The sequence below is a fragment of the Sciurus vulgaris genome (genome assembly GCF_902686455.1).
Source record: "Sciurus vulgaris genome assembly, chromosome: 8".
Classification (NCBI taxonomy): Eukaryota; Metazoa; Chordata; class Mammalia; order Rodentia; family Sciuridae; genus Sciurus; species Sciurus vulgaris.
The window spans coordinates 121,983,875-121,997,888 of NC_136468.1; the positions used below are offsets into that span (position 1 = coordinate 121,983,875).

The following is a 14,014-nucleotide window of genomic DNA, read 5'->3' on the forward strand; positions in this document are numbered from 1 at the left end:
TCTCAGCCTTTTAATTATTTGAAGTACTGGGAATTGAACACAAAGGCACCTGCCATGGTGTTATATTCCCAATCTGTTTTTAATTTTGTTTTGAGACAGGATATAAGTTACCCAGGCTGGCCAGGAACTTTGGATCCTCCTGTCTCAGCCTCCATGTAGCCGGAATTACAGCTGTGTGCCACTGTGCCTAGCAGTCTGGCTTTTAGTAGGAGGAGAGCCCGGTGGGTGGGTGAGTGGGTGAGCAAGGGGCATGCCCATGTCAAGCACCGTCTTTTCTCCTTGTGAGTCCCCAGGATCAGGGGCCATTCAGTCCTTTCCCTGGGGCGGGGCAGCTGGGAGCAACACTCCCTAGTATTGACCATGAGGGGGAGCCCTGGCTCTGGCATCAACTTGGGTAGAGGGCCACAGCTGCAGACAGGAGTGGGAGGGAGTTCTTTCTCTTCCAACTCTAGTGTGTCTGGGCTCAGCCTGCCCAGGACACTGGAAAGTGAAAACTCAGACCTGATGAGTGGGGACTGAGCAAGAAACTGAAACAAAACATCTTGGTCAGAGCCATGCCCAGGGTCACTTTCCAAATCCAACTCAAAGTCAAACCCAAGCTTGTGATCAGCTCCAGAATGAGGCTCAGTTCTCTGGGAATGGCAAGATGGAGGAGACCCACAGGTGCCTGAGGGGGTAGGCATGGATGGCCACTGCTGGGCACAGCATCCCTCACCCTGGTCCAGCCCTTCCAGCCCTCTCTTAAGGTCTTTGGTTTCATCTTTCACAACTTGTAACCCTGTAGGTGAGGAGCTGGTGAAGGTTCCTGGGGATGGGGTGGGAAGGGAGTCACAGCCTGACAACCAGTTATCACCCCAATTTGTGAGCCCAAGTAGGGGGCCTCCGAGGACAGGGGCAGAAGGGTTGGAAGAGGGACCAAGGTAAGCTATGTCTGGGCTCTTCTTTAGGACTGGAAAACTTAGTGCTTCCAAAGTATCCACTGGAAAGTGAGATTTTGTGCTTGCAGGGTATATTCTAGGTCTGTATCTGAGGCTTAGAGGGTTTTTATCTCTGGAGTTCCCTGGGAAAGAGATGGAGGCTGGGTGATCAGGTGTGGAAGTCACTCCTTAATCCTTATTTTAGCCTGAGAGAAAAGGTCATGGCCCCATTTTCAGGGGAGAAGATTGAGGCCTGAGGAGTGGGCCTTGCTCAAGGGTGCACAGCCAGGAGGGAGCTGAGAGGCTGTCATGAAACTCCCTGAACCCTAACATGCTGGTTGCATATCCAGGTTCTCTCAGTCCACGAGCTTATCCCCGGGTTACTTTGGAGTCTGGGGGACTTGGGTTCTCCTCTGTTCCCTATCATTCCACCCCCTGTCATCTCCTGGATAAGGACATTCAGGGCTCATTCCAGCTGAGCCTCCCCAGCTGAGTCCTTGACCAGGCCCAGCATGACAACAGACGTTTTCCCTGGGTCTTTGCTCTGGCTGTCTCTGCACTCTGGTCTCTGCCTAACCAGGATGGCTGGGAGAGAAGGGGGGATGTCTTACCCCTTGACCCTACTGTCCTTGTTGTTCCCCTGCTCCCTGTGCTGGCCTCTGAGCTCTGAGGACTGTGGCGGGTGGGTGGGCTGGCTCCCACCCAGGAATGTACTTTGGTTCCTGGTTGAGCAATGTCACTGCAGAGTGGAGGTCATCTGGTGGCGGGAAGAGGCTCCCACAGCCCACCCCTTCTTGAGGCAGCTGTGGGAACAGGCCTACAGGAAACAGCCACTCTGACCCAGGCAGACTAGGGGCTCTGGACACCGGGCAGGGGGGCTGGTAGGCTGTGACCTGTGCAGACTGACCTGTACAGACATAATCCTTCTCTGGGCCTCATTTCTTGGCTATACCAGAAGGTGGGCCCTGACTGCGTGTGGTCAGGTAGGAAGGGAGAGGGGAGCCACGGGGAGTGTTGGGTAGGAATCTAGCTTGTGACGTTTGTGCCCTGCACCCCTGTTAAGCCTAGTCAAACGTGGGCCTCAGTGAGCCCTCACTCTCCCAGCTCCTGCCCAGTTGGTCACCTTGAGGTCTGGGGAGAACAGGAGCTAGGCCAGTGTCCCCAGGGAAGCACCATAGACGTGCCACTACAGAGGAACTGAGCTACAGAGGAAATCTGGGGGCCCAGGGAGGCTAACCTCACTCTCTGGAGACTCAAGGCTGTGTTTCCAGGACAGCTATTCCCAGGGATAGGTGGTCTAGTGGCACTGGGTGCTAAAGTTGGACACATGGCCTGTCTGTATTCCCTGCCATGTGGGTGAAACCTGGGCCCTGGGCCAGACTGCGGCTGAGCTGTACAGAGTGACGCTGTGTTGGGTCCCCCTTCCCTCTTCAGCCCCATTCCTGTGCCAAGTGGATGCTGCTGTGTAGGCAGGGCCAGCAAAGGGAGCAGGATTGGGGAGTGGAGCTCCACTGTGGTGGGGAGGTGGCCTGGCCTCTCTGAGCCTGATCCAGGCGAGGGAGCTGGGCTGTTCAAACTGCTTTCCCTGCATTGCTGGTACCGGCGAAATGACATAGGAACCTTATACCCTGGCTCCCCCAGACACAGTAAACACCAAGTCTTTAAGCACATTGGGATGAGGAGACCCTGGGTACTGCCTGAGTTGGCAGGAGGGACCATGGGATCAACTGGCAGTGAAGGAGTTAACCATAGCAGCTGGCTCTTCTCTGCAAAGAAAAACTCCCCCTAGATGTCTGGCCTCCTGCCAGGGCCAAGCACTGGACTGAAAACTGGAAGTTCACCCGTGTAGCCAGATCTGCCTCTGTAGAGAGTGCTTGAAGAGGGTAGCAGCCCTGCCACTGCCGTCTGTCCTTGTCTTCGTAAACCCATCTGTCTGCCTCACTGACCACTGTTCATCTGTAAATGTTTGTCTGCATTTCTGTAAGTCCATCTCTATCCAAATGTCTCTCTGACCATCCTCTTTGTCCAGCTATCTAACCTGTATGTCAACCCATCTGTTTGTTTATCTCCAGCCCCACTGATTTTTCTATCTGTCCAATCATCTGTAAGTCTACTTGCACATCTTTTTGTCCATCTGTACCTTTGTCTGACCATTGGCCTATCTACCCACCTGTCTCCCCCATCTCCCTGGACCACTGAAACATGGCCCAGGGCCACAGGGCCACAGTCAGCTTGGTCCTTCTTGGACTGGGGCTGGCACTGACCATCATTGTGCTAGCTGTGGTCCTCTCTCGCCGCCATGCTCATTGTGGCCCCAAGGCCTTTGCCCATGCTGCTGTAGCTGCTGACTCTAAAGTCTGCTCAGACATTGGACGGTGAGTAAGAGGTGGGTGGCTCTTGACATCTGATCCTTCCTGGAGACTTGGGTAGCAAAGGTGTGGAGAAAGGCACGTGTATGTACATGCTGGCTGGTGGAGTAGGGGCCATGTGGTTTTGGGTTCCAGCACTGACCAGGCCTGGGTGCAAGGACCCCTGCACAGAATAGGTGGTAGATATGCCCCCATGGCAGATGGGGAACCACAGGGAAATGCCAGTGTGGGTAGAGGTCATGTGTGAGTCTATTCCTGGTTCTAGGGCTCGAGGTCCATCTACAACCCACAGGTTGGAAACAGAGACCCTAACAAGGCTCTGCTGCCTTGCCCCTGGTCTGGCCCAGTCTGACTCTGATGGTCTGTACTGGCTCTATCAGCAAGGCTGTGTCAGTTACCCAAGGATTGGGGGATTTTCCTCGGAGGCAAGAGGGTATGGGGGTTCCATATGTGGGTACTGCCCAGGACTAGTCTCCCCCTTGCCCTAGGCTTCATCTCCAAGTCTCTTAGACTTAGAAAACACCCCCTGCCAGTGCCACGTCCCACATTGGCCTCCCTCCACATGTCAGAGCCTGGCCAGAGAGGTGGAGTAACTGACATTTGGCAGGCCAGGACGAGGGTGGTGGTGGAGAGGGGCCACAGCTGGCTCTTCCTGATCTTCTTCCAGGAAACTCAGTCCACGGGAAGCCTCTGCTGCCTGCCACACCACCGTCACTGGGGCGGGACATGGCAGGAAACTCCTCCCTTCTCCTTGCCTCCCACTGAGCCCCCAGAAGTCTGGGCAACCATTCCCTTTCCGCCAGCCAACAGGTCTGCTTCCCAGAATATCTGCCTCACAGGACATTGTGAGGATTCAAAATGCTTTGTAAACCTGGGGGTCAGTCCTGCTGCACGGGGGCCTGTCCCTAGCCCAGTCCCCTGGTTCCTGGCTTCACAGCTCAGGTGTGCTTTCTTCTATTGTTCCACCTTTTCATTCATTCCTTCCTCTCTTCATCTGTCTATCTATTCATCCTTCCCAGCTCTGATGGCCTTACCAGTCCCTGCCCCCTGCTGACCCAGTCCCTTATGTTCTCCTCAGGCTTTTTGCTTCCTCTCACATCTGCTCCTAGGACAGCAGTGGCTGAGAGTGGCAGCTCAGGGACAAGTCAGGACAGGCAGTCACTTTGTCTCCCCAGGGTGTTCCCAGGGGATACAAGGGGTGAGGCCACCTGTCACCTCTAACAATGTCCCCGTCATGTCAGGACGTGCTGAGATGTGATGCCTACTTAAACCCAAAGTCACAAAGATACTAATGAGACTGTTGGACCTCAGACCCCAGAGATGACCATGTGGGCCTGTTCCTGGAGTAACGGGTACTGCCACATATGTCTGAGTGGGGTCTGGGTCCGTTGTGTCTCCCTAGTCTCTGTCTGGGGGTCTCCACCACACACTGGGGTCTCTTCTCTGAGCCTGCTTCCTTGCTGTCCCATCTTTCTCAGGCTTCCCCTTGGTGGAAAGAGCGGATGTGGTTTCTCCCCAGTGTTTTGTTAACGAACCCTCTGCTTCCTGTTCTTGTTTTAAGAAGTTAAGAGTGGGAGGGAGCCTGGGGCTTGTCTTAGCTGCTGCTTCAGAATAGAGATCAGGTGATCCCAGCTGGGCTGGGACCCTAGGTTTGTTTTTCAGGACCCCTTGTGGGGGAAAGTGCTTTGGACCCTGTGAGTGTCCTCTAGTTGCTCACTTGAGTATGATAAAGCTGGGGGCCTCAGGAAGGTAGCATCCTCCTGGCCAAGATCCCTTCCTGTGTGGCTCCTGCCACACTGCCACAGCATCTTCTGGTGACTACCCTTAGAAGGGTACTTTCTCCCTCTTGTTCCCAATTCTCCACACCACATTCTGAGCCATCTGCAGCAGCCTGTGTCCCTGAGTGAGGGTTCCTAAGATTTATTTGAGGAACTAAGCCTCACGCCTAGTAAACAAACAATAGGAGCATGGTGACAGTGAGACCCCTTCCACTCTAGTCTGTCCTCTCCCAGTGTTTCATCCCAATGTGTGAAGATTGCATGCAAACTGAGTGTTCTGAGGATCTGAGTGTTTGTCTTCTAAGGAAACTTCCTGATGTTAGGGAAGTCTTTCAGGTTTTGTGACTTCTGCCTGAAGTGGTTTCTCAGAAATTCTTGCCCTCCTATGAGATCCTCAGTGGGAGGACTTGCTTTTCTATTTGACTTAGGAGGAAATTAGATCTGCCTGGGAGAAAGGACCTGCCTGGCACCATAGCGGGCATGTTTAGCTGGAGCTGACATTCTTTTCCCTGTTATTGCCACTGCTGCCCCTGCAGGGGTAGAAATTTCCAGGGCTGTGGGAGGGGTGAGGTCTTCCCAGAGTCCCCCAACCCCCACCTTGGACTCCCGTGGGCTTGGCTAATTGAGGGCAGAACTTTATCATACTCCAGTGAGCAATTGGAGGTATTCATAGTGCCCCAGAGAACTTGTCCTGTAGGACCCTGAGGAGCAAGCTTCTTGACATCTGGTCTGGCACTGGGACGAGAGGTAGGGCATGACTGAGCCCAAGGGCTGGGTTTTGTTAACTGTTATATGGAGTCCGTGTGTCACACCCTTAGTACGTGGGAGAGCGGGGACATTGGACAAGTTGCTGCACCTTGTGAGCCTCTCTTTCCTTATCTGTGAAATGGGGCTCAGGTTGGTCTCTCCTACATGGGGTGACTCTAAACTCAGAGGTGGTGAGGTCTGGGGCTCATCCACACATTGAAAGTGTTCCCTTCATGGCCACCACTCTGTCTAGTGATCTTCACCATGGCTTGACCTGGACATGGGTCACCATGTCAGGACCTGAGGGGGTTAGGGTGTGGCCTTTAGTCCCTTTCTCCCAGGGCCATGGCCTTTTATTCTACCTCTTCTTCTCTTCCCAGCTCCAACCTGGGCCTGTGATCCTCATGGCTTTTTGTACTGTAGGCCAGCTCACCAAGAAATTACTGTATTTCCTCTGCTCTGGGACTCTGAGGAAATACCCTTTGTGCCCAAGGACTATGCGTGTGTGTGCAAATGCATGTGTGGGAATACACATGTCCAAATGGATATATGATAGCAGCGATGATGACGGCAGGTTCCTGGCTCTATGAGGACAAGCATGTTAGAAACATGTAATTCTTCTACTGGTCAGAACTGCCCATATTTCACAGCTGAGGAAAACTCGGCTCAGCGAGCTGAGTTAACTCTCCTGGATCACGCAGCTGGTGAGTTAGGAACACCAGTGCCCTGGATGCCCCGAGCCTGCAAGTGTGTTTGCTGTGGTGCTGTGGGTGTGCCTCCCTCTCCGCCTGCAGTACGTACTATCCTCTTTTGTCCTCTATCAAGTATGTGAGGAACACCTACTATCTGCCAATCATGGTGTAGGGATGCAGTGGTAACCAAGATGGACAAAGCCCCAGCTTCATGGTTGGGGAGACAGGCAATACAACAATCTATAACCAATGTCGGGGGATTGGATATGATCATTGTCATCTGGAGATCCTCTTTCTTGAAGTTTCTGTTACAATCTTTTGTCCATTTTTCTACCAGTTTGTACATCAAAGGTATTTTCTGCATTATCTATTTTTATTCCTCTTAAAAAATGCAGTACAGTCGGGTGCTGTGGCACACGTCTGTAATCCCAGGGGTTCAGGAGCTGAGGCAGGAGGATTGCAAATTCAAAGCCAGCCTCAGCAACTCAGTGAGACCCTGACTCTAAATAAAATATTAAAAAAAGGACTGGGGGGGGGCTGGGGCTGGGGGGCTGGGGCTGGGGCTCAGTGGTGGAGTGCTTGTACAGCATGTGTGAGACCCTGGGTTCGATTCTCAGCACCACATATAAATAAATAAATAAAATAAAGGTCCATCACATCAACAACTAAAAAAAAAAAAGGAAGGGGGGGGGCTGGGGTTATGGCTCAGTGGTTAAGTGCCCCGGGGTTTAATTTCCAGTACAAACAAACAAACAAACAAACAAACCCAGAGCATATTAAACCACACTACCACATTTTCAACCCTAAAACAAACTTCACTTTGTGATTTAATATCACTTTACATATCACAAGGAATAAAAATGTGATTTGCTAATGTTTTTTAGGATTTTTGTCTCTATGTTCATGAGGGGTATTGGTCTGTAATTTTCCTTCCTTATATAAGTCAGTCAGCCTTTTGTTGTTGTGACAAATACCTGAGAAAAACGACTTAGAGGAGGAAAGATGTATTTATGCTCACAGTTACAGAGGTTTCAGTCCATGGTCGGCTGGTTTATTGCTTTGGGCCTGAGGTGAAGCAGAACATCATGGTGGTGGGAGAGTGTGGCTGAGGCAGCTGCTCAGCTCCTGGAAGCCAGGAAGCAGAGGTGGGGGTTGGGTGGGGACAGGGATAAGACAAACCCTTCTAAGGTATGCTCCTCCAACTAGCTTCCTTTTTCCAGTGGATGAATCCATTGGTTAATCATCAGAGCTCTCAAGATCCAAATACTTCCCCCAAACACATGGGACTTTGGGGACATTTCAGATCCAAACCATAAGAACACCCTTGTCAGGTTTTAGTAACAAGGTTATACTGATTTCATAAAGAATGGGATGTATTCTTTCTTTGGAATGTCTGAAAGAGGAGAGGCATTTTTTTTTTTTTTTTTTTTTTGGATTGGTGGCATTGCATCCTTGAATGTTTGGAAGAATTTGCTGATTAAGCCTTTTGCTATACTTTAGATCTTAAATGTCCCATGTGTTACAGGCTTAGTCCCCCATCTAGTGTTATTGGAAGGTGATGGAAACTTTAAGAGGTGGGGACTAGCGGGAGGTCTTCCAGTCATTGGGGGCATGGCCTCAAAGAGGGTTGCTGAACCTGGTCTTTTCTTTCTCTTTTTTTCACTTCTTGGCCCTGAGGTGAGCTGTTTTGCTGTGCCATGTGCTCCTACTTTGAGTCAGCACAAGCCCAAGGCAATGAGGCCAACCCAAAACCTCAAATATTGTGAGCCAAAATATGCTTTTTCTCTTTATAAGTTGATTATTTTGGTTGGTTGTTATCGTAATGGAAAGCTAAAACTCTTTCTAAGCCTGAGTTACTTGTGTGTGTGTGTGTTTGTGTGTGTGTGAAGCTTTTAAATAATGAATTTTATTTCTTTAATAGGTAAAAGACTATCACATTTCTATTTCTTCTTATGTCAGCTTTCCAAATTCTTTCCAAGGAATTTGTCTAGTTTATACAGATTGTCAAACTTATTGGCATAATGTTATTTATAAAATCCCTGTAATATATGTCATCTATAAGATCTGTAATGAGTCATATTTAGTGTCCTCTCTCATTACTCTTTAACAATCTTATTAGGATTTTTTAAAATCAAATTCATTATCTTTTTGAAGAATCAACTTTTGGTTTTATTGATTTTATTTATTGCATATTTATTTTTTCTTTCATGAGTTGGGCCTTTATTGTGATTCTTTTCTTCTATTTCCCTTGATTTAAAGTTACTATTTTTAAAGGTATTCATCTGGAGGTACATCTTAGGAAACACAAATTATAAGGTGAATATATAGATCATTGATCTTTAAACTATACTCTAGTATACGCATTTAGAGCTACAAATATCCTTATTGTTGATATTAGTTGCATTCCATAAATTTTTTTGCTGTTATTTTTGTTCCCCCCTAAATTTTTTAAAATTTGTATTTAACTTTTGTGGTGCTGGGAATTGAAGTGAGGGCCTTGTACACAACAGGCAAGTGCTCTACTACTGAGATACACCCCGAGCTCTAAATGTTTATATTTTTGTTTTGATATAGTTTTAAACACATAGAAAAATGGAAAGAATGCCCATGTACCCTTCACTTAGATTTATCAATTGTTAATATTTTGCTTTATTATCTTTCCCTTTGTATATCTATCAACCCACATTTAAAAAAAAATTCTTTTACTTGTAGATGGACACAATACCTTTATTTTATTTATTTATTTTTACATGGTGTTGAGGATCAAATCCTGTGCCTTACATATGCTAGGCAAGTGCTCTGCCACTGAGCTACAATAGCAACCCCTCAACCCACATTTTTGAAGAGTAAGTTTCATTCCTCAAACAGATCTGATATTAGGAATTAGTAGAGAATGGTAACACTTCATCCTTAAATTCTTAAGCATATCTACTAAGAATAAGAAAATTCTCCTGCAAAACTTTACTACCATTGTCACACTCAATAAATTTAGCCTTTATATAATATTACCTAATACCTGTTCAATTAATTTTTTTTTTTTTTTTTTTTTTTTTTTTTTTTTGTGGTGCTAGGGATCTAACCCAGGGCCTTGTGCATGCAAGGCAAGCACTCTACCGACTGAGCTATCTCCCCAGCCCTGTTCAATTAATTTTTATGGTTGACTCAAATTTTCCCAGTTGATTACAATTATTCTACCATCTGTTTATCCATTATCTATCCTTCTATCCATCCATCTAGTCTCGTTCTTACGTCTATTCAGATTCACTATCCAATTAGTTAATGTCATGTTCCTTTAATCTTTTTGTTTGTTTGTTTTGGTACAGAGATTGAACTCGGGCACTCGACCACTGAGCAGCATCCCCAGCCCAATTCTGTATTTTATTTAGAGACAGGGTCTCATCGAGTTGCTTAGCGCTTTGTCGTTGCTAAGTCTGGCTTTAAACTTGAGATCCTCCTACCTCAACCTCAAGAGTTGCTGAGATTATAAGCATGCTCTACTGCACATAGCTTCCAGTATCAAGTTGTGTATTCCCTCAAACAGACCTGAAATTAGGAATCAATGTAGAGAATGGTATTTTAGAAACTAATATTTACAAATAAGAAAAAAAAGTAAAAGAAAAAAAAAAAAAGACAAACTAAGATTTGGAAACAAGGAAGGTTGTTACCACTGGGATGCCATTTCTTCCAGGTTGTTTTCTGTGCACAGGGTCAAAAAGAAACATTTAGAAAATATGGCTCCATCCAGATAGCTCCAGGTCAAACCCACCGCAATGGGGTTCTTCCCCATCTTTCTTCATCCCATATTTGTTTGTCTTTTTTACTATAGAGACAGTCAATATATTGCCAACAATGTCAACATATTTATTTTCTTGCTCTATCCCATAACACTCACAAAATAGTTTCAGAATTACTTTAATAACATCACTGCAAACAACAAATGCACTAAGTAAACTTCATGTCTTTGCATGATTATTTTTTCTAGCATGTATCCCACAAAAATGAACAGTTAAATAAACTATGTTTACTGTGTGGGTTTTATAAGTACAATATTCTATTAGCTTTTTTTTTTTCCAGTGTGCATTCAATTTTAGGGTCTTATTTTTTCATCCTTTTTTGTTTTAACTTTTTAAAATAAAAACTCAAGAGTACATTAGTATCGTTATATTGTGTATTGTGTGCATGTATGAATATGTAACAACAAATCCTATCAGTATGTACAACTATAATGCACTGATGAAAAACACATGGGGGAAAATGTATATTAAAAAGCATACTCAAGCCAGGTGTGGTGAGGCAAACCTCTAATCCAAGCAACTTGGGAGGCTGAGGCAGGAGGATTGCAAGTTCCAGGCCAGCCTTAGCAACTTAGTGAGACCCTAAGCAACTTAGTCAGACTCTGTCTCAAAATAAAAAACCACAGGTGTTGGCGAGGATGTGGGGAGAAAGGTTCACTCATACATTGCTGGTGGGGCTGCAAATTAGTGCAGCCACTCTGGAAAGCAGTGTGGAGATTCCTTAGAAAACTTGGAATAGAACCACCATTTGACCCAGCTATCCCACTCCTTGGCCTATACCCAAAGGATTTAAAATCAGCATACTACAGAGATACAGCCACATCAATGTTCATAGCTGCTCAATTCACAATAGCCAGACTGTGGAACCAACCTAGATGCCCTTCAGTTGATGAATGGATAAAGAAACTGTGGTATATATATACAATGGGATATTACTCAGCTATAAAGAATGATAAAATTATGGCATTTGCAGGCAAATGGATGAAATTGGAGGATATCATGCTAAGTGAGATAAGCCAATCTCAAAAAACCAAAGGACGAATGATCTCACTGATTAAGTGGATGATGACACATAATGGGGGGTGGGAGGGGTTAGTGTTAGGGTTAGAGTTAGGGTTAGGGAGAGGGGCAAGAATGGAGGAAGGACTGTATAGAGGGAAAAGAGGGGTGGGAGTGGTGGGGGGAAGGGAAAAAATAACAGAATGAATCAAACAACATTGCCCTATGTAAATTTATGATTACACAAATGGTATGCCTTTACTCCATGTACAAACAGAGAAACAACATGTATCCCATTTGTTTACAACTAAAAAAAGAAAAAAAGAAAAAAAAAAACAAAATAAAAAACCAAAAAAGGGCTGGAGGTGTAGCTCAGTGGTAAAGCACCACTGGATTCCGTCCCCAGTATCAAAATTAAAAATTACACACACACACACACACACACACACACACACACTCAAAAGTCTTATTCCCTTTTATATAACATTTACCCTGTTCTTACCCTTTTAGAGGGAATCATTTACATTTGTTTCTGATTAATACCCTCCCTCCATGTTTCTTTCTTTTTATTTCTTCTTTTTTTTCAGTCTGGGAATTGAACCCAGGGGCACCCTATGACTGAGCTATATCCCAGGCCCTCCATTCATTTTTTGATTTCTAAATATTTTTATTTACCATTTGGGTTTTAATCTCACACATTTGTATAGGATAATTCAAAATTGTTCCCAATGATTACCTGCTCAGAATTGCATCCTAGTTCAATTGATCTCGTTTCCTTCTCTTTCTGCAATCAGCCTCACACTGTTGTAGCACCAAGAAGAAAACAGTTGTTGATCACTTTCCTTACGGTGATGTAGATTTTGTGTGTATATAAAATACATTGGGCAGGTTCTCCTTAAACTGTGGTTTGTATGACAAGGAAAAGGTAGAAAGAAATAGGAGAGTCTCATTATAAAAGAAACATGAATATATTTTGATGCACTAGGTTGCTTATGCTAGCTAAGTCAGTAACTGTATATTATCTGCCTTATCACTGCTAAGTGTGCACATTTACAATTCAAGTTGGGAAGGAACCTCAGATACAATCAGTTGAACCTCTTCCATCTAATGGTTAAGAAAAGGGATTCGAGGAACTTAGGTGAAGGGCAGGCAAGTACAAGAGCACAGGCCTCAGGCCTCGGCTCCTCTGTACACAACATTCATAGATCTCCTTAGATATACTCATTTTCTAGTTATATGTATAAATATTGGCCCATGAATCACATTTTTTGTTTCAGTCTGAGGCATGTCAAAAAAACTACTCAATTTTTATATTTCCTCTGCACCACTTTTTTGGTCTGGGTTGTAATGATGATGAGGATTATCACCCCACTTGAGCTTAATGAAATTGCCTTCAAGTTTGCGGGTTAACATGAAAGCAGGATGTCACCAATTATCATTTATCTTTTACCCACAATTTTACATTATTACCTGTTTTCAAATCTAAGGAATAGATCAGTGATTCTGGATTTATCTTTAAAAGACAATGCCAAAGACAGTAATTAAGACCAGAGTGAAATGGTGCAGTTCTAACACACCAATCTGGAGGAATTTCTTTTTGCAGGTAAAAGGTAATATGTATTATAGAGAGAAATCTAATATTAGAAGGTATTCAGAGTGCCAGATGTGGTGGTACATGCCTTGTAATCCCAGGGGTTCAAGAAGCTGAGGCAGGAGGATCACAGGTTCAAAGCCAGCCTCAGCAACTTAGCAAGGCCCTAAGCAACTTAGCAAAACCCTGTCTCAAAATAAAAAATAAAAGGACTGGAGATGTGGCTCAGTGATTAAGTGCCCCTGGATTCAATCCCTGGTACTGCTCCCCCCACCAAAAAAAAAGATAGTCAGTGGTAGCTCTCATTGTCCGGTATCTAAGAATGTGCTATACACACACCAAGAGGAATCTTAATGGTGGTTGTTTCTGCTTCAAAATTGCAAGCAATTTAATAAGCTAAATGGAAAGATTAAACAAAATAACCAATACTAAATTTTATAATGCAATAATTCACATTAGCTTTTCAACTGAATGTAATAGAGCTTATTTACTTTCATAACGTTTTCATAACTATAAAATTGAGATCTGTTGCTGGCCATGGTGACACACGCCTGTAATGACAGTGACTAGGGAGACTGAAGCAGGAGGATTGCAAGTTCAAAGCCAGCCTCAGCAACTTAATGAGGCCCAAAGCAACTTTGGCTTGAGCCCTGTCTCAAAATACAAAATAAACAATAAAGGACTGGGGATGTAGCTCAGTGGTTAAATGACCCTGGATTCAATTCCTGGTAATAAATAAATAAATAAGTAAATAAATAAATAAAAATTTAAAAAGTACAGTACTGACCAGTGGGCTTGACTAACATGCATGAGGCCCTAAATTCAATCCCCAGTACCAACAAAAATAAAAAAGAAAGAAATACTGAGTACAGCATATCATTTATGAGGTTTCATTTCAGGCTGATTACACTGCTGTACAACAGGAATAAGGCCAAACCAACTGCCTTCTATATGCAATTTGTGCTTTCCTGGTTGGAGAAGGTAGATGAGAGAGTTGTCTTGGATTATTACAGTTGGCAAAGAATTGATATGAGTGACTTTCAACAGGTTATTTACAGGGGCCATAATCTGGCCAAAATGCCCAGCAAGGCCTCCCAGTGTACAGTCACTTTGACAGTCTCAGAGCT

General features: G+C 45.1%; 1 protein-coding gene across 4 annotated transcripts in view; it reads left to right on the plus strand.

Moving 5' to 3' along the window:
• The first annotated feature begins 38 nt into the window (after positions 1–38).
• The window catches only part of GGT5 (gamma-glutamyltransferase 5), a 33,962-nt gene continuing 19,986 nt past the window's right edge, over positions 39–14,014 (plus strand). For 3 of the 4 annotated variants that reach the window (XM_079150341.1, XM_079150344.1, XM_079150342.1), the window contains exon 1: positions 39–3,292. In XM_079150341.1, the coding sequence (XP_079006467.1) occupies positions 3,120–3,292 (173 nt within the window). In that variant the 5' untranslated portion in view covers positions 39–3,119. Of the gene's footprint in view, positions 3,304–14,014 lie in introns of all 4 variants that reach the window. The other variant, XM_079150343.1, reaches the window with a different exon arrangement.